Below are 21,860 nucleotides of genomic sequence, written 5' to 3' on the forward strand. Positions count from 1 at the left end.
AGGGCAGCCACACACCTGTGATTCAGGAGCAAGAGAGAGAGAGAGAGAGAGAGAGAGAAAGAGAAAGAGATAAGTAATTTTTTGATCCTTGAATTGAGTTCAGCATCCCAAGAGTGCAATTGAGGAGAAATTCCATCCTCTATTTTGAGTAATCATTTCTCAAAATTGACTTATCTTCAAGCAATCGGAACAATGTGGTAGAACCAGAAATAAAACAAGGATCAAAGACATAACACCTGGACAAGAAAAAATATTTTTGGGGTGAATGAACAATTTTAGTTTACATAAGAACTTACTTATAAGTCAATTTGATACCACTAAATTACTTTTTAAAAAATTATTTTTATTTTATGTGTTTTAGTGTGTTGCCTGCATGTATGTGAGTGCACCTGTGTCATGTAATGCAACAGAGGTCAGAAGAGGGCTTCGGATTCCCCTGGAACTGGAGTTAAGGACGGTTTGTAGCTGCAATGTGGGTGCTGGGAATCGAACCTGGGTCCTCTGCAAGAACATTCAGTGCTCTTAACCACTGAGCCATCTCTCCTGCCCATCCACTAAATCACTTTTAAGAAATGTAAGCTTATGTAGACAGCACATAGATATGTAATCATAAATAAGAGATTTTAGTAACCAAGATTTTTGTAATTACTCTTTGTTGAGATTATATTTCCTGTTATTCTCATTGTGAAAAGGAAACTTAACACAACTGCCCACAAACCTATACATCCATCATTTTGCATATAGTCTATCCTTAACAAAAACTTTATATTTAGGAGTTTTATAACAGGAACACTTGAAAAGAATGATTTTGCCATCTCTGACCATCACAGAACTGAAACAAAAATTTAATTAATTTATATTTGTTTAGAACCTGTTTTGAAAGAAAATCATAATATACTTCCTGATTTTAATGAACATTGTTTCACATAAAAAGTATTTAAAAATTGTGTGAAACATTGAATAGACGTAAAGACAATGTTCAAAAGATTTTAAGATATTTAGGGTGCCCAAATTTATAAGACCTTTTATGGGCGTGCGGGTTTCACGGAGCGCCAGCTGCTGGGCGTGGCACTGGTCTCCCTCACGCCGCTGGGGGGACGTGGGGTGGGTCGCGCACCACGTCTGCTGAGACTCTCTGCTACTGGGCCTGGCGGCTCTCGAGGACCCCTGTCAGCTACCCGGTCAGGTTCCGTCCCAATCTACCGAGCACTCCCTCTGGGTTCGAGATCCCTCAGCTGCCGGGTCACGAGAGGAGGTGTGGGATGGCGAAAGCAGGGTCTTCGTGGGTCGATGATGGAAGGATAGCCCCCCCCAGACTGGATCACAGGATTTAGTGTTACAGCTTCAGACAAGTGACTCAGCTCAGGTCTCAGTGATTCAGCTCCAGCTCCAGCTTTATTGGGGTAAAACTAGGATTATTTATAGTGTGGAGACAGTAGAAAAAGCCTTAGCTGATAGGTGCTCCTGGAATGCTTCATTTACATGGGGTGGTGGGCTTCTATCAGGCTATCAGACAATGCCTGATTAAGACCTGGTAGTTTCTGTGCCAGAGGGCATGTATCTGTGATGGGCATTTCAAAAGTAAGTCAGGGAGGAGAGCAGAAGTCACCCGGCTGAGAAGGGGAGTCTCCCCATTTGCGCCGAGCCGGCTTGCGGCTATCAGGACATGGGGAGACTGCTACCCTAAACAGCAGGGGTCCCCAACACCTTTGAATACATCAACAAAATACATTTATAAATATGTGCATGTGCATTTTAATTGGGCATGCCAAAAGAAAAATAAAACCAATAATTCCTGTGTACAATAAAAAGAATGAGAAGGGAAAAACTAAAGTGACCATAGTTTGTTTTAAAAATTGTTTTGAATCTGGGCGTGGCAGTGCACACCTTTAATCCCAGCACTCGGGAGGCCGAGGCAGGTGGATCTCTGTGAGTTCAAGGCCAGCCTGGTCTACATAGTGAGTTCCAGGACAGCTGGGGCTACAGGGAGACCCTGTCTCAAAAAAGACCAAAAAAATTGTTTTGACAAAAACAACACATGAAAACAATTATCATAGAGACACATGACACAATTAGGTGAGATCTCAAATGACACATCAAAACATAATGTGTTTTAATATTTCCCTTCAAATTTAAAACCACTTTTTCTTTCTTTGCTAGTGTTTTTGCTGATGCTGTTGTTTTTTAGTGAATAGTCAGCAGCAATTCCATGGCTAAAACTGAAGGCAAATTATGTAAACAAAAATTTCTAGGGGCTGGAGGGAGCTCAGTAGGTAAGAGCACTGGCTGCTCTTTCAGATGACCCAGATTTGGTCCCAGTGCTCACATGGCAACTAACAACAATCAGTAACTCCAGTTCAGGGGATCCAATGCACAGGTGCAATTACACACACACAGGTGAGACACTGATTCACATAAAATAAAAGTAAATAACTCTAAAATAAAGAAAAAGAAGTTACTAAATACTACATAATACTAAAGGGAAACAAATTAGGCAGTGGTACTTAAGGATTTCTTCACAGCAATGTTTTTTTACTTTGGATCCATCACATGTCCATATACAAATCTGGTTGGCTGGTCAATGGCATGACTGGTTATGACCATAGGCTCCATCATTAAGGAAAATCTCACAGTGATGCCCACACATTTGCTAAGAGGGCATCCAACATTATCTGTCCATAAGGAGCCAAGCTTCAAATTCAAAACTCCTATTTCCTGCAAAGGGTGATTTGTGAACAACTAAAGGACAATATGCTGTAAAAAGGTCACTCCTCCAGTGATCAAAACACTTTAGCCCAAATGCCTAAGTGTCTTTATACTGGCAGCTTTAAAAAACCTATAGAATTTGCCTATGAATATGAAATAGTGATTTTTATGGAGTAAAACATTTTTTTTCTTCTGACAGCACCATTGACTTGACCACCTTATCATCCTCCAGTAACAACTAGTTTCCTAACAAAATTGAGCTCCACACCCATGAGCTTCATCCTTCAGATGTCAACTTCAAGGGCACAGAAGAGAAATTGCATGATATTGAACATTAACTGATGAAATGAGCAGTGCTGGATGCGTGGAAAAATTCTGCACTATTTTACTCCTGCATTTCACGTGTTCTTATTTCCCAGTTGTCTCCACAACTACTGTTCTGAAAATGATGGTGACAAATGTCACCACAATGAGTGGCTTCCTCCTCCTGGGGTTCTCTGACACCCCAGAGCTGCAGATCTTACACACTTTGCTCTTCTTGGTGATGTACCTGTTGGGCTTGGCAGGTAATTTCATCATCATCACAATCACAACACTGGACTCTCCACTCCAATCTCCAATGTATTACTTCCTGAAGCACCTTTCCATTCTCGACCTCTCCTCCCTGTCTGTCACTGTCCCCCAGTCTATTCACAATTCCCTGACTGGCAGTGGTTACATTTCCTATGCCCAGTGTGTGCTGCAGGTTTTCTTCTTCACATTCTCAGCCTGCGCTGAGGTGGCCATTCTCACAGTAATGTCATATGACCGCTATGTGGCTATCTGCCTCCCATTGTACTATGAGGTCATCATGGGACCCCAAAAGTGCAGGTGGGCTGTGACAGCTGTTTGGATAAGTGGAGGCATCTCAGGAACCTTGTATACAGCAACCACATTCTCTGTCACATTTTGTAAAGCTAAAATAATCCACCAATTCTTTTGTGATATCCCACAGTTGCTCAAGGTCTCCTGCTCCAATAACTTCTTTGGAGTGGCTGTTTTCATGACTGTGGTGGCATTTACCTGCTTCATTGCTGTCACCATCTCCTACGTCCAGATATTCTCCACAGTTCTCAGAATGCCCTCTGCTGAAGGCCGGTCTAAGGTTTTCTCCACCTGCCTACCCCACCTATTTGTTTTCTTGTTTTTTCTATCCACAAGTGCCTGTGCATATCTCAACCCAGCTTCAGACTCTCCAACTGCTCTCAACCTCGTGCTCTCTATCTTTTACACAGTGCTACCCCCAATACTCAACCCCATCATCTACAGTCTGAGGAATGAAGCCATGAAGGGGGCTGTAAGGAAGTTACTGTTGGGTAGAGAATTCATGGGGCAAAAAATAATATTTATCCTGTTATAAGTAGCTGCACATATTATTCTCCAGGAATGATTTTGTCATTAGAACTGTGCACTTTGTCATGTTAATGAAAATAAAAACATTAAAAAATAAACTATGCTAAAACCATCATCATTATAGAAACTCTTCCCTGGATTTCTTTACTAAATCAATTAAGCCCCTTTTCGTTCTTTCAAATTAACAGAGAACAAATAGTTATAACCTAGTCATGTATATTTAGTACATATACATTTTCCAATACATATACAAACAAATACATTCTTGGAAACACCATCAATCATAGCATAAGCCTTGAAAACCTGTGCATGAGCAGTATTACAAAAACAAATAATAATACTATAATGCTATTTACCTATAATTCCACTCACTGATCAAGAGCTAAATTTTAGCTTAACCATTCAAATGACTCTTCTTTTAGTTTCAAACAACTCTTTTTTTACTTCTCTGTACACAAATTTTTCTTATTAGCACAAATTTGCATTCCATTAATATGTACACCTACATAGTTTAACTAATATAATAACTCTTGAATTCACATTGCTTGGTGTTGCTCTTGCTTTCTATCAAATCCCTATCCTCATATCAGGATGTGGAAGACGTCTCAGGGGAGTGTCTGGATCTCTTTGCCCTTCTTCCTGATATAACCTCATTGAGTAAGTCTCCATTTTCTGCTTTCCATTATGAATCTGGCTCCTTCAAATTGTCGTATTAAGGACTGGTGGCCAAACCTGCCTTACTGGGGCACAGGCTTGACCCACATGTCTGTTGAAAATATGGTGACCCAGATGGGAAAATAGGCACATCTAAGAGTGTCTGCTGACTGCAGCTGACCCTGGGTAGAGAGGAAGGATTGAAGTTCCCAGTAGCTGCAAAAGTCATGTGATTCCAGGGACAGGTACCTGACTTCCCACTTCAGCTGACCTCAACCACTTGAGAAACTCTCATCTTTGATGAGTTTCTCTCCAGTTCGGTGCACCTTACTTGACCTTTGCTTACCTCATTAATTTTCAGCTCTTTTGAGAAACTGGGTTTCTTTTGAACCATTTTGGGTGGCTGCCTTTTGGTGCCTGGCTCGTTTTGGGGTGTTCTTCTGTTGAGCACTTTGGGCTATTGTTAATTAGAGAACCAATGTCCCCAGTGGAGAAGAGAAGAGTTTTCAGCAGCAGAGGGAACCTCACCATAACCCAGAGATTGCAGAGATGGGGAGACACTACTCCACTGCTCCTACACTCAAAGGTTTCAGGGAGGGATGGTTAGATCTCCTTTGTTTGGGTTTTGCTTTTTTCCTACAGAGACCTGTGTACTTTAGCCCTCAAAGAAGGGGTCTGTTAGATCCAGGAGAGAATGTGCCTTGGTTTCTTGAGGCAAGGAAGTCAGGCTTTCTAGTGTAACCAATGTCGTAAAGGGACAGGCCTGTAATCTAACAATAATGCTGTTTGTAAGACAGGTCTTGCCAATTTGGAAGGACTTTTGAGCAACTTTGGAGTCCTCTTGTGCACCGGCCATGAGACATGAAAGGTTTGGGCCACTGGGGTTTTGTTGAACCATTTGAGATAGAGAAGCAAGGGTGGTCAGGAAATCTCTGTTGTGATCTATGTAACTATGAAAATATGAATTCTTTTTTCCATTTTATTTCTTTAATTTATCATGTAAAAATACTTTATCTGCACATAGTTCTACAGCTAGAGAAACCTAAAAATAGGAAAGTGAAGTACAGTTGTAAAGAAGAAAAGATTGATGCTAAAAATAATCTGCTGGTGTTGGAGAATGCAATAACTCAGGTAACACGCAAAAGCAAAATTTCTTTAAAAGAAAACATGAACAACATCTCATTTTCAAAAGGCTTATAGCACCATAAAATATGACATTTTATTTTACTGTAGTTAAGTGTTATTTTGGTGGTTTATATAATAGTTAATGTGAGAATATATGTTTTAAGCAATTAGTTACAGTTTGTTGGAATACTTAATGTGTGTTAAGTATTCTTAGTTTGTTATGCTTTAAACACACTCTGACACTACATCTATTCAGTATCTATTAGGCAATATGTTAACTCAAATTAGTAGATGCAGCAAAAGAATATAATAGAATTTACAAGTTTTTCTATCTTGAAGTCAGATATATAAAGTACAATTCTATACACATAAGTAAATACAAATACAAGTAATATCAGGAGAATTAAAATTTACAAATTTCATTATTTCACCTTTCTTTACTGCTGAATAGAACTCCATTGTGTAAATGGATGGATCTAGAAACTGTTATACTAAGCGAAATAACAGACTCAGAAAAACAAAGGATGTATGTTCTCCCTCTCCTAGCACCAAATCCTTTAAATTCCAGGTCCTTCTAATAAGATGATGCTATACAGCAGTCCCTTCTCCATGAAATAGCTACCATCATCACAACTTTGGCTGAGCCTGATCACTAAACATAGTCACAATTGGGCTTGTTGACAGTTGTCTCTTCCATTAAAGGAGTGCTAAGCAGGGTCACTGAACCCCCGCCTGAGTATCCAGCCACTCTTCCAAGCCAACTAGTATGGCCTTAGAAGACAAAAGAAAAATGAGGAAGAATCCAATAAAGGGATGATTTTGGAAGCTCTTGTCAAGAAACTCCAATGGACTCTTATATGAACATTTGAAAATTGCCCTGTTCTTTTTTCTAGTTCCCTGTCTAGAACTTGTAATGCTAATTGCTCTTGCCTTTACTTCTCCTTCACATCTATTCATGATTCAAGGAATTTCTTTTCCCCCTACAGATAATAGTTATGCAATTTGGGAGTCTTTTAGATAGATCCACTGAAGGGGTACTCCAATTGCCTCACCCTGCATCCCCATTCAACATGCAAGAAGCCAGAGCAATCTGTGTCCAAATTCCCTATTGGCAATTTGGGTAATCCCTTCTGAGGATGGTGTGATATGAATAGGATGTAGGAATTGGCTAGGCAGTTATGGTAAAAAGACCCCCAAAAATGTAGTCGGTTTTTGGGCTAAAAGTCAAAATGTCCTTGGGCCTGTTAGCAACACACTCTATTCCAAAGGCCAAAAATGTCAAAACGTCAAAAGCAATTGGGAGCTTGTGTCTAATCCTTAAAAGATTTTAGGGTTACCTCTTCAAAGGGGGGAATGTTGGAGGGAAGGGAGTGGGTATAGATTTGATCAAAACACCTTATACACATGTATGAAATTCTCAATAATGTTTTTGTAAAAATTAAAAAAATAAAAATAAAAAACAAATAAACACACAAAATTAATGTATTAATTATAGTTTAGTAGAGATTTTTCACTCTCTACCCTCATTTGTGTTTCTTTGAGAATTTCATATATGTGTATTGTCTTTGCATTATTTCCAGTCCTCCCTGTCTCCCACCAGCTCCTCCTGTGTCCCCTGACTCTGTCTTAATCTCTTGTCTCCTTCTTTAATTATTATTATTTGTATATATAGATACATTTACACACACACACACACACACACACACAATGCACTGAGTGTATTAAGGAGTGCTCATGCATACCTGTGTTGAGGGCTGTCCGTTTGGGATTAAATAACATCTTGGGGACCAAGTCTCTAGAACGAAATGACTCGCCCTCCTTCATCATCCATTGATTGCTGCCTTGATATCCCCTAGGGAGGATTATACCTGACTAGTCTTTTATAAACCTTGGATGGCTTCTAAGATCACAGTGGAGGAATATCCATTTTCTGCCTCTGTAGTTCCTGAAAATAACAAAGCAAGAAACCTCTGGTCACTTTATTCTTGCACTATTTTTTTACTCATGTGTACTAAAAATTATGATCAATGTGCCTTTTGAAATGTGTGCGAATGTGTCTGTTACATTTGGATTATTAAGAGCAAGTAGTCCTGGGCTTGTCCTCTGAAGATATTACACCAGAATCTCTGGTCAGATTGGCAACCTAACAGTTCAGTTAGGCTAGGTCAGTCACCTGGCCAGAACAACACCCTTAAGAAGGTAGGTTCACCTTAATTCATGCTAAAGATACTGGTACAATAATTAGTTCTTTAATGAGTTGCAGGGGGTTCAAACCCACACAGTGATGATTAGGGATGAGTAAGCACAACGTTCATCAGCCCACGCAGCCCCCAGTATCGGGAACACTCAGGTGCAATGGGGAGCCTAGTCAAGCAGGGACTCATTTATCGAAGGTGTTACAAAGCTTATAAAGGCTCCTGGAAATCCCCTCTCCCCCTGAGGGTGTATCTTAAGGATGGTCACACACTGATCATGCACTCCTCAGCAGTGCGGAAGTATTCTTCAAACTTTCAAAGCAAGCTAGGCCATGCCCCAGTAACTTCCTCTCAGACCTATACAAGGTGGGGCCTTTAGGTCCCCACAATGAGCTGCTGTAATTTTCCTTCTGAGAATCCCTATTCCTATCACTGTAGCTTACCACACCACAGACACGCAGGTTTGCAAGTCTGTCAACTATTCTGAATTTTTCAGAAAAGCATAACTTCTTGTTTTCTTTTTTCTGTCGCTTTCTCAACATGCTTTCCCCAACACTTTAGGTTTCCACAGCCTTTTGGTTGTGTTACTCTTACTCTAAAGCCCCTATAGCCACCATGTGGCTACTAGTCCTCCACGTGTCAGACCTCTATGCCAGCTTAAACAGCACATTTGTTTCCTTCTCTCCTCCATTTCCTTATCTCTGCAGTTGAGATTTACAGTGTGAATGAAAGTTCCCAGAAAAACCGTATTTTAAAATTGAACATTGTGCAAATGTTGATTAACTGATTAGAACTTAGTGATTGTAGACAGTTTGGAATGTTGCAGGTCCTAAGCCTAATTACCATTTATCTTGGGCTATCTTTAGCCCCCTAACTGGCCACTTCTTGCCTACCCTTTATCTGACTTGTCCTGAGACTAACCAATAAAAACCTTTTTGAATGTATTAACTTAGCAGGCCACCAACTTCCACCAAGCAAAACACTGAGTGTCTTCAGATAGCATCTGGGTCCTATAGCTGAGATTTCTCTTTTGCTGTATCTGCCTACTTAACATTTCCATCAATGTATTTGACTAGTGTCTTGTTATATTACTTTTCTTTGTTCTATTAATATAATAACTTCATGGTACTGGGAAACGTCTCAAGAGAATTTGCAACAGTGGTGTCATCATGCACAAGACTCATGCAAACTCAGAACCCAGCACAGAACTGGGGAAATGGACAGCAGGCCCCAATCTTAGTCAAGGAAGTATCGGCAGATGATTACTGCTGTGGAGGAAGAGCTGATCTTCTTAAAGGGAGGGAATCTAGATAGGCTGACTAGACCTCAGTGGCTGAACTTGTACTGAGGGACATCTGGAGACACTAACTTGACATGATAGGCCTTAACACAAATGACAGAATGTATGAATCTCAGTGGGGGGGGTGCTATGAGAGGGGACCAATGGGGAAGGGGATATAAAGATGATTAAGATGTTCTGTATGAAATGCACAAAGCCAGGCCTGGTGGTGCACACATTTAATCCCAGCACTCGTGAAGCAGAGGCAGGCAGATCTCTATTAGTTCAAGGCCAGACTGGTCTATATAGTGAATCCAGGCCAGCTGTGGCTACAGGGAGACCCTGTCTCAAACAGACCCCCCCAAAAAAAAACCTTCAAAAAGAAATGTATGTTAATCACTTGGATTCCACAACTGAGGGCAGAACAGACAAACAACACTTAAGCATTTAGTGCTGAAATGAGCAGTGCTGAATAAAGGCACAAATTCTTAGACAATTTTCCTCCATTTCTTTTATTTACCAACTGCAGCCACAATTTCTAATCACAAAATGATCTTGACAAACGTAACCACAGTGAGTGGCTTCCTCCTGCTGGGGCCCTCTGACAACTGGGGGCTACAGATCCTACACGCTTTGCTCTTCTTGGTTACCTGTTGGGTTTGACAGGTAACCATCATCATCACCATCACAACTCTGAACCTGGACCTGCAGTTCCAATCTCTAATATATTACTTCCCAAAGCACCTTTCCCTTCTCAACCTCTCCTCCCTGTCTGTCTCTGCTCCCCAGTCTATGCACAATTCCCTGACTGACAGTGGACACATTTCCAAGCTAATCAGCAGCCTCTGATGTTTCCTTTCTAAAATCATCAAATTTAAAATCCTGTTACTGAAGACAAGCTTGATTTTGAATGGTTTGGGGAATGGGTAGAGCTTTTAATGTGAGGCCTGAACTGATTGACAGATGTGGTTTGTGGCGGGTGATTTTAATGTGATGTCTGAGCTGAATGACAAATGTGACTTGTTTTCTTGGCTCTTTTGCCACTTGAGAGTCAAGCCACAGAAATTTCCACACAACAGGCAAGGGACTTGGTGAGTTTGGGGTTTTAATGTCCCCAGCTCAGTGGTTCTCAAACTCGGCTGTACTCAGAATCTCCTGGAGCTGATTACAGCCCAGAGACCTGGACCCCATACTCAGCAAAGCTGATTGCAAACTAGACCTGGGCCGCATTCAGCACAGCTGCTTGCAACCTATAGAACCAGGCCTATACTCAGCAAACCTGGTTACAACCTAGAGACCCAGGCCCATACTCAGCAAAGCTAGTTACAACCCAGAGACTCAGTCCCCATACTGTGCAAAGCTGGTTGCAACCTAGAGACCCAGGCCCCACCCTGGGCAATTGTGGCTCAGGCCTCAGGTGACACTCAGGAAGCTGAGTGCCTAACAGGCTCCTGGGTGTGCTGCTATCTGACCACCCTTTGTGAATTGCTTCTAGCTAAATCATATATTTCTGAAAGTCTAATTGGAAAATTTTAACTTCATCTTTTTTAAACAAAAGATTCTCTAATGTCAGGCTTTGGAGGAAACTAGACTTCATGGATCATAGTCACCTTTAAGTTTAAAATAGGTGCTTAAACATGGAATCTCATAGTTTTTCCTTTTAAATTTTAAAACTTCATTTTATTTTGGGCACAGTGTATTAAGATTCAGAGAAAAGAAAAGAGAGTAGAGTTGCGGAATTAGAAGAGGAACAGTGCCAGACCTTCAACAGATGGAGATTGTGTTCACTCAGCACAGTGTGGGGCAGCAACCTTTCCTAGGGATGTAGGCTTCTTCAAGGAGAGAAGGGAGTGGTTGGAGATTATATAGGGCACAGCAGGCTACATGCATGTCAGGGACACTCTTGTGAAATTTATGTCGCCCTCTTTCCTGAGACTATTTTCATGAGTTTATTTTGGGAAATAGTCCTGAGATAATGGATGTGGCTACTGTTAACAGGGGGGCAGGGGCAGGACATCTCTCTCAGAGAACTAGTTTCTGTCATTGCTGACCTTGAAGATATAAAAAGAAAGGAATGGGGGCCATCCTTTCTCTTTTAACTGAGGAGTCCTCAGGTGTCATGGTGTGGAAACATAGCCTTAATTTGATCTCAGGTAGCTACTTGGGCAGTCAGGAGATTCTGTAAGACTCTTTGGAGACAACAGTTGATTAAGCATAGTCCAATGATCTCAAGTATCCCTAGACAGTGATGAGTTAGTGGAAGGAGGAGGTGGAGAGGAGTTGCTACTATAAGACATCTCTGAATAGCATTTTTATCAAGGAGAAAATTTTAGTGAGAATTTAAAAATATCATCCCATATAAACTTTTAAGTCTAATGTCTGGGAAGTCTAATTTCTCAGACTCTAAAAGAAACATATTGATTACCTTAATTTTTGGTTATAGTTTTTATTTGGGTGTTTAAGACCATAGAGTTGGCCCAAATTAAACAAGGTTTTGTTTCTTTCAAGGTCGGTTGAGGATCTGATTATCCAGGGTCACTGAGGCTTTGAGGGGAGCCTCTCATTCCTTTGGCTTTTCATTTACCAGTTTCATCTAAGTGAGGATAAGTCAGAAGGTTCTGCTTGACCATGGTTTCACTTGGAAGAATGGAGGAAATTATCTTCTGGGTTGGCCATCCTCCTTGTAGACTGGACACTGGTTTGACTCCCTCTAGTGGGGTCTACTTGATCTACTCTGAATGAGAGAACAGGTAACTCATCACAGTTACAGGATGTTTTGTGATGCCTATAGTCGCCTAGGACCTGGTCAAAATTAGAGGACAAGAAACACAAAATTGTCCCTTTAGGTCCCTTTTATCAGAATACTATAGGTATTTAAGTATTGTTATTAAGTATCCAAAAAGGTCAGTTACACTACTCTGGCACTTTTACTTGTGTAATATGTAAATAAAGCTTTAAAAACTCCAAACATTCTTGAATAAACCATGACTAGAAGAGATTTAACATCACAGGTTAAGTAGGCATAGTCCAGGAAAGGGATTTTAAAACAATTTTTCTTAGGTCTGTCTCAAATGAAGGCTTTTCTACTATGAACAAAAGCAGTCTCCAATACCCTGACTTATAGTTCTTCAGAAGCGAATGGTCACATCATATACATGTAGATAGGAAATAAACTGATTAGGATTCAGATCATGCTCACTTGCCGCAAGCCAGGACTCTGTCCAGCAGAGTCCAGGAAAGATGACACAGACACCAAGGTGAGGTTCAGGCTTCTTCTTCTCACTCTCACTCTCTATTACACACTTCAGCTCTTCATATAGCGTTCCCAACAGCCCTCCCCCCAGCCAGGACCAATCAGGGCACACACACACGTATTGGGCAGGCAGAGTGGCAGCTTATTGGGCCACGTAGTAAGATCATCAGGCAGGCAGCACATGATCGGGCTCATCATGCTTCAGGGAATTGGAGTAAACAAGCGAGGATCACGAGCATTGGCAATCAGCCAAGAGCTGGAGGAAACAAGCACGAGGCTTGGCAGCCAGCCAAGGCACCATCTTTGGCTGACTCGGCCCTGCTCGCTTCCCACACTCACTAAAACTTATTTCTTCTGGACTATACCCACCTAGTACAGGGAGGCAAAACCTAGCTCCTCTTGAGCCAAATTATCTTGTTAGGGAAAAGGAAAACACTAAAATTAAAAATTGCATAATACAAATAAACATAAAAGGCCATTTTCAGTAGCTACAGGAAACCCAAATACTTGTCTGTATCCATTTAAGACTGTAACTTCATGTACACTACAAGCCAGAAGAGTGGACTGAACTGAAAATTTTGTTGTTTACTGCTGGGAGGTGCATGTGGCTTCCAGGCTTCTGGCACCCTCCTCCCACCGTCCTTAAGACAAACCAAGATAATATTCCTCCAAACTACAGTTTAGGTAACAAAATGATTTATTGAGCTTACTAAGAGAGCATAGGGTGGAGGTCAGGGGTACTTACAAAGATGTGGGAGCCCTTGGGCTTTTTTCCCATGACCCGCTGGCAGCAGTCCAAGATGGTGAAGGCTACCCCTCTCTCTGGTTTCCCCTGTCCATATATTAGTCACTCTTCCTCATGCAGCTAAGGCTGGCTGATTGGGTGGGAGCAGTGACTGACTCCCTCTGCTTCTCCCCTTCTACAGAGGGTCTTATAGTTAAGTTGTTTGAGGTGATTGAAGCAAGCACGTGAGAAGCTAGAGAAGAAGGCATCTATCCGCTTCTTGCCAGTCTAGCTTGCTACTCAGAGGACAAGCTCATCCAACACCCTGTCACCCAAGAGAGCACATAAAGAAAGAGATGAAATCCAAAATACTTCTGAGGGGAAGCTAACTTGGGCAATCCAGATTATTTGCTTAGAAAAGACTGTGGGGACGTGTTGCCTTTCTGACTGAATAAGAAAATTACAGTGATTGATCCAGCTTAATTTCTCTAAACAGGAAATCCCCATGAGAAACTGAAACTGTGGGACAGGGGATCTCTAGCTCTGGAGCAAACATGGTGTGAAAAGAAATGGAGGGGCAGGTGAGCCGCCTGTGATCTTGGGGCTTACACAGGAGCTTAGTGGTTCAGAGGCTTCCACTGTGCTGTGGCTCCAATTCGTAACCTGACTTTTATGCTAAGGCAATTGCTCAAATGATGCTATGGTCTTGAATTTGTGACTTGAGTACTGGCAGCCTTTATTCTAAACTGTCAGCTTTAAATAACTTCTGACTTATTTAATTGATCACTCTTTTAGACATAAATTGATTTTTACACAAAATCACTATTTTAAAATTCACAAACTTTGTAATGCAAATATTTTCAATCCAGACCGTGGTAAAAGGCCTGTTCACAAATACTTAAATGTAGACACACAGTTCTGAATTTGTGTAATGTGGGCAGTGGCATGAATGTTCCCACAGCCCTTCTAAGAAAGCAGTATACAAGAAGAATCTGTGAATACCAAAGCATTCCTAGCAGGCTGTCTGTAACCTAAATCTTATAAAATCACGTACAGGCATACAATCCCTCTTATGGACATGTTATTTTTTTTTACAATAAAGCCCCTAAACTAAGTTTTGCTACTTTTAATTGAAGAGAAAAAACTCGACTCCAAGAGGTGGCAGCACTTGTGGTCGTAATTCAGAAACAAAGAATGAGTAAGATTAGATTTTGAATCCCATATCAACACACTTTTCATAATCCTAGCATTCTCTCCTGAAACCAAAATGAAGGTGACAAGAATTAACCATTCAGTTGAAAAGTATGATTCTGAAGTTTTTCCAGTGATCCTGTTATCCCAACCCATTCCAATGATCACAGCAAATCCCAGGGACGGGTTGTATCCACCTTCCCTTCCCTGATCCCTCCTACATTTTCCTGGTACTGGGTCTCCAGAGTTTGTGCATAGTAATTAGGAGTGAATTGAGACTTGCCTGCAGTTCAGAAAGGGCACGCAGATGCATTTGTGTCTAACTCTTCTTTAGGACCTGCCTAAAGGTCAGTCTAAGAAGCCAGCTCCAATTTATAGCTATCCACAGAGCCACAGATCAGCAGGGAGCTCTCCCATTTTCCTGAGTTACCACTATAGCTGCATCCTGTTTTAATCCTCTGAGATTCATTGTAATTATTGCTGTTGTCCCAGTATGTCCAGAAGAAAAGAAACAGAGGGAACAGGGGTGGAAAAACCTCAGAAACAAGTGGAAAATGTTTCTAACAAAACACCACAGAGTTTTGTGAGGAGGAAATGAAATCAATTCCAGTAAGAACTGGTCTCAGGAGTTTCCCAGACAGTTTCCATAATTCAAACTAGAAATAGATAATTTCCCTTCCTTTCAGATTTCCCCTAGGCTGGCCCTGTGTATTACATAAGATATTACTAGACATGAGATGTATTCATGTTGTAGACATTGCCTTGTATATATGTATATATATTTTATTATTCTTTTCAGTATTTTATTGAATTTTGGGGAATTTCATACAATATATTTTGATCATATTTAGACCCTCTCCCATAATTGTACCCCTCTTCTAACCCTGCATTTGATTTCATGTATTCTGTCATATATATTAAAGTCTATGAGTCACATTTGTGTTCCCAGATGTCCTTTGGTGTATGTCCATCCACTGGAGCCTAGTTAACCTATCTAGCATCACACCCTTAAAGGAAACTGACTCTCATTTTTATTATTCATATTTAGCTGGTGACAACTCTAATACAGAAAAGAAAATAACTTGCCCAAATCAGATTTAGTAGGACAAACCAATGCTTCCAAATGTTACCTAGCTTTTCCTCCTCCAAGTTACTAAGAATAACTAATCTGGACTCTAAAATCAAAACTGGAAGCGCTAAAGTCAAAGTCAAAGTTCAACACAGTGAAATATCATTAAAACATGGTAAAAGTTCACTACTTTGCATCAACCACTTTTTCTTTTGTACTATCTCTGAAGTAATAATAAAAATAACAAGCATGAACCATTTGCAAAACTGTTTGCAAATGCCAAATTTGTGTCAGACTTTATATCACATTTTCAAAACATGTCTCTTTTGATAAAGCATCCTGAATTAACTTGCTTGGGGTGTATTAGAGAAGGCAGTATGGGGAAGGATAACTAACACTGAAATGTTTGAAAATTCCATATGGAAATCTTCTACTGTAGAAGCGTCCTAAAATATACATATGTATATATAAGCGAAGTTTAAATGGAATTACCTGATCATGGGGTGATAATGCCTTTCCCAGATGTGACTGGCTACCCGATAAAAATCACAGTAGCAAGATAAGCTATGTTTGGTCAAGTTGTTGGTCAGTGTGGCGTCATAGATCCCTTCACACATTACAAGTATTTGCCGTTCCTCCTTACCTCCCAGAATTGGATGGCAAGATCCTATCGATAAAATATGAAGTAAAGCTTTTAAAAGCTGTTGTTTGGGGTTTTATAGCTGAAGCACATATAGCTGGAGATTCTGTGTCACAATGTGGATCCCAACTTGTCAGGAGTGGACCTCTTTGGTAGTAATGGCCATTCCATAGTAACAGTGGGACTTGTCATTCACTTAAAATATGGGAAAATACATGAATTAAGCTCCTACAAATACATCCCAAACAACAAATATTTTAATGTGGAAATGAGATAATGAGTGAAAAATATCACTCAAAAGGCCAAATGTTATTATAAATTTCAAGCCCTTAAATGATCTATGCCTTTGACATGTAAAGGTTAAATTTATGTAGCGATGACTACAGTAAAGAAAGTGAAAAAGCAATGACAGCATCAAAAACATCACCACAAAACAGAAAGTAAAGACAAACTCCAAGGGGACATCTGTGAAACATAAAAAACTGATGCTCATTCTCCTTCACGGATTCACATTTGTTACAATTTCCAAAAATCCAATGGAAATAACAAAGGACCAGAACAAATATACAATACAAATATTCATACTTAATGTGTGTAAAGAAATTATATGCAGTCCCAATGTGATAATCTTTATGCAAATTGTCAGAGTAAAGAATTTCTCTTTGCACCATGTTAGAAAGTCCCTTCTAGAAAGCAATTATAGGGTGATATGTCAGCTGTACAAGTGCACATGCCATAGGAACAGACGTTACTCCTGGCAGATTCCCACAGGTCCATGCAAAGATAGACAGACATTGACATGTTGCTTACATTAGCACAGAGCCAGATGTACAACATGACCAGTCTTGACGCTAATTATTCATTTATAACATAATCATATGCATTCATTAAAATTAATAAAATATGTCTATAGCTACAAAGTTGGAATTGTCTCATATATATATGACATGTATATGAAATAGTTACATGATATTTCAAATGTAAAGAAGATATTAAATATTAACTCATTAACATATGTAAGCAAATACATTTATAAGAAGACAATTACATGTTTCTGCACATTGTACCACACATGTGCACAGAGTATTTTGGAAAGAATGGAGAGGTAAGGGAAGGTAAGTGGCAAGAATATTTTGTGCCACAAACGTTCTCATCAAGTGAATTTATCAACCTATACCTGCAATGGCTTTTAATATTTTTAACTATAATCAGACAAAAACAATTGCACGCTGCATGCGTGATGGGAAGTTTCCTGAGGGGATATGCATAGAGTGAGGACAACTGTAAAAATATGCTTACATTCTGAAATAAAATGTCAGCTTTCTAGTTTAATACAAATTTCTTTACTATGCCTTTATTTTCAAAATTGGATTTTTATCCGAATTTATTTCTCAGAGTAATCCATGTGTGTAGTTTAAAATAAAGTAATTATACATGTTTGTTTAAAAAAAAAAATCTCACTTCTACCTGGGCATGGTCATGCACACCTTTAATACCTGCAAACAGGAGGCAGAGGTAGGCAGATCTCTGTGAGATTGATTCTACTGCAGCTGGGGCTACAGAGGGACTCTGTCCCAAAGCAACAACAAGAACATCAGCAACAAAATCTTGCTTTCTACCTGTTATGTATTTTCACAAAGTAAGTCCTGTCTCTTAGCTGTTTACCTTTTAAAATTATGGAATTTCTTTTGCTTAATATTTTATCTATTATTTTTATTTTATGTGTATGAATGCTTTGCCTGCATGTAAGTGTACCATGTGTGTCCAATGCCCTGCAGAGGCCAGAGAGGGTATCAGAGCCTCTGGATCTGGTTACAGATGGTTGTTAGTTGCCATGTGGGTGCTAGGAATCAAATCCATGCCCTCTGGAAGAAAAGCCAGTGTTTTTAACAACTGAGTTATCTCTCCAGTCCCAATATGTTATTTCTTGAACATTTTCAAGTTACTCTAACAGTTCCAAAAGTGCTCATTCAGTGCTTTTGTGCTAATTGCTGTACACATTACTTGTGATTTATCAATGAACCAAAGGAAATTTCCTCCTTCAGAGGTTAACATTTTAAGGGAATATGGGAGAAAATAAGCCTATTTGTAGTTTTATTATTGCCTTCAAAGTAACAGTAGTTAGCGGAAGACTCATCATTTACTATTAATTCCTCAAACACCTGAACACTCAATATACTTCCTTTCTTATTTAATTTATATGTAGTTTGACATAAATCATTTTCTCATATTTTATACATCATGAAATATTTTGCATGTAGTATTGCATTACTGTAGACAACACCAGTGTCTTCTGACTTATCACAGTGCTGAACTCACAGTGGCTCATAAGGTGTTAGTGTCTGCATCATGAATAAGTTGGTGATGTGTTGAGCTATGCTATGGCAGAGCTATTCTTTTTTCTCATGTTTTTACCTAAAAAGAAAGTCCTAAAGGCACTGGCTACAGTTTATTTTCTTTTATATAAACTTATTATTGATTGAATTTTAATGTGAGTAATTGCAAGATGGCTAGAAAAATGTAAACAGGAAATCGATAATAGTGATATATGGCTCATGGTGTTAAAAGCAAATATGAGAAAAATCATAAATATGAATAGCTATTCAGGTGGATAGTGGATTGTACTCCTACATCTTTCTAGGAAATGTTTAATTCAAGACTTTGTGAGATACAGTTATTGAAGATGAACTCCTTGCATGCTGGGAGGTGAACTGGGTACTAAAACCAGGGTGCAATCAATAATGGTTGTGGTCATGTATTTATGAATCATGTCAGTGTGAAGAATACATCTTCTCCACACTCTGGGAATCAGGGATAATGGAAATCAAACCTGGAACCATATGCTTAAATGAGTCATAATCATTAGGTTGAAGCTGAGTCAAAAAAAAATCTCCTAATAGAAAACTATCTTGACTTGTCTATGAAAAGCACACATTTTCCTGTACAACAAACCAACTTATTCTAGGTGTTTCAAACGTAACCCACTTCAATTTTACAAGTGGATTGTGTAACGTATTAATAATGACTATTATCAGGAACCCTCTATGTCTAGGAAACAGGCATGTTTCCATCAGGCCACTTCTTCCAACAGCTTGAGTTTTACTAGGAAAATATACAGTTTATTAGTGACAAAAGTTACATATTAACTCTTCATGGAGTGTTTTCTAACTACTCAAATATAGCCTGAGATCAAGTTAGAAATGAAATAGCCAAGACTTGTCTTTTAGTTCAAATGTTGATTATCACCATGTATGCTCACAGCAGCTATTCTGGAAATGATACCTCTGCTTTGCTGTCATTAATAAAAATAAATGTAACATACTTTTAAAACTGAATGAAGAAAATAAATCACATGGGTTACCTTCCATGCTATAAAGAAAAAGAACAAAGATCAACACATTTTGACCACATTTTCAAGTAATTGATTTGTTTTTCATTCATGAAGATGCAGGCAGATAAAAAAGTTACAAAAGTTACTCAGAATTATGAGTGGACATAGTTGGACACAATAAGCCTGAGCAGACCAACAGTACCAGGATGATAAGATGATTGAAAACATGCTATTTCTTTGTTATTAATCACCAGGTCACAATTTTATATTAAATTTACAATTTGATTATCATAAGGGTGAAATTCTTTACTTTTTAATTCATAAGTAAACACAGATATAAAGAATTATGTAAAACTTGCCATGCTTTTAACCCCAGAATTTAGGACACAGAGACAGGCAGATCTCTGTGAGATTGAGGTCAGCCTAGTTTACATAGTGAGTTCCAAGCCAGCTGGGGCTACAGGGAGGCAATAATAATAGGAGGAGGGGGCTGAGGAAAAGGAGGAGAAAGAAAAGGAGGAGGCGGGGAGGGCGAGGAGGAGGAGGAGGGGGAGGAGGAGGAGGACGAGGAGGAGGAGGAGGAGGACGAGGAGGAGGAGGAGGAGGACGAGGAGGACGAGGAGGAGGACGAGGAGGAGGACGAGGAGGAGAACAAAACTTCACAGGCTCAAAAATGAAGGTGTACACTTAAATCCCAAGGCTCTAGTGTAACCTTTCCAGGTTTTCCCAGGCAAAAGATGGCTTTCATTGTGAAGAGTGGGAAAATTGCTTTCATATTGATGAGGAGACTCATGCTGTGGTGTCATCAGGAGTGTGTGTGAGCTCATATTCAGAGGAGAGGAAAGGACAGGAATCCAAGAACGAAGTGTCATAAGTCATGGACTTCCAAAGAGTGAAAAGATGTTTCTGCAGGCCCCCAGGCATCCTGGGAAAAAAATCCAGAGGTGTGTCCTGAGGCCAAGGGCAAAGCAGCAGGGCAGCATAATTTACAATGAGGCCGCTGACTGTGAGGTCTCTGAGAAAGGATTACTAAATACCGTGTTCAGGATCCTCTTGTCATAAAAACGCAGAAAGCGGGGCCTCTGCTTTGCTTGCACACTCCTGGGTCTCTGAAAAAGAGCCTTCCCAGAGCTCCGTTCACATCCTTATTCCTCAGTGTGTAGATAAGAGGATTTAGGGTCGGGGTCATGACTGTGTAGAAGAGGGAGATGAACTTCCCGTGGGTTTGGGCGTAGGAACTGTTAGGCTGGATGTAGATGGCTGTGATGCTCCCGTAGAAGAGGGTCACCACAGTCAAGTGAGATCCACAGGTGCCCAGGGCTCTGTGCCAGGCTTGGGCTGACTTAATCCTCATAACTGCCTTGGCTATGTGTCCATAGGACGTCAGGATCAGGGCTAAAGGCAAGAGCAGCAGGACCAGTGAGGCCACAAAGAGCTGGACCTCGTTGGCACGGATGTCCACACATGCTAGCTTAATCATGGAGGGGACCTCACAGAAGAAATGGTGCAGCCATCGGTGGCCACAGCGGGGAAGCCGGAGGGTGATGGTGCCCTGGATCAGAGCGTTTCCTACCCCACTGAGCCACGAGACTCCTGCCAGAGCCCAGCAGAGCTGCCGGTTCATCACTGTTGCATAGTGGAGAGGTTTGCAGACAGCAGCATAGCGGTCAAAAGCCATCACTGCCAGGAGCACACACTCGGTGGAGCCCAGAGCCAGGGAGATGTAGAGCTGCACAGTACAGCCCCAGGCCGTAATGGTCTTGGCTGGTCCTTGCAGGTTCCACAGCAGCTGAGGGACAATGCTCGTGGTGAAACAGATGTCAACCAGGGAGAGATGCATAAGGAAAAAGTACATGGGTGTTTTGAGTTTAGGGTCTATTGAAGAGACCAGAATGATTATTGTATTCTCCACGAGAGTAAGAAGATAAGAAATCAAAACAATGATGAAGAGTGTTCTTTCCAGCCGGGGCTGATCTGAGAAGCCAACCAGGATGAAATCTCCACTGACCCAACTTTTGTTTGTCCTCATCACCTGGAAGAAACACTATAAGGTAAGAGTCACAGTTCAGTGCCCTCAATGATAATTTAAAATGCTAATGTTGGGGAAAATTGCAGTGTTCAGAAGCTGCAGCTGATGATGTTACAAAAAGAGCCTGAGTTCCCAGGGAGGCACATGGAGGCCACTGCACAGCACAGGCTTGTCCCCGGTGGTAACCATTAGAAACTGAGACACAGTTTGCCACAGGATCAAATAAGGAGACCATCCAAAGATTAAAATGTGCTCCATCCATTCACAACCAG

General features: G+C 40.4%; 2 protein-coding genes across 2 annotated transcripts; one reads left to right on the top strand and one right to left on the bottom strand.

The window, feature by feature from the left end:
- The first annotated feature begins 3,151 nt into the window (after positions 1-3,151).
- On the top strand, positions 3,152-7,507 carry LOC103729580 (olfactory receptor 14J1-like). Its single transcript, XM_008827661.2, has 2 exons — positions 3,152-4,077; positions 7,420-7,507. The coding sequence occupies exons 1-2, from the start codon at positions 3,152-3,154 to the stop codon at positions 7,505-7,507; spliced, it is 1,014 nt and encodes a 337-aa protein (XP_008825883.2).
- Positions 7,508-20,601: 13,094 nt separating this feature from the next.
- LOC103729581 (olfactory receptor 2G3-like) lies at positions 20,602-21,588 on the bottom strand. Its single transcript, XM_008827662.1, has one exon. The coding sequence runs from the start codon at positions 21,586-21,588 to the stop codon at positions 20,602-20,604; it is 987 nt and encodes a 328-aa protein (XP_008825884.1).
- Between the last annotated feature and the right edge of the window lie 272 nt (positions 21,589-21,860).

The sequence above is a fragment of the Nannospalax galili genome, unplaced genomic scaffold (genome assembly GCF_000622305.1).
Source record: "Nannospalax galili isolate Female #2095 unplaced genomic scaffold, S.galili_v1.0 scaffold1453, whole genome shotgun sequence".
Classification (NCBI taxonomy): domain Eukaryota; kingdom Metazoa; phylum Chordata; class Mammalia; order Rodentia; family Spalacidae; genus Nannospalax; species Nannospalax galili.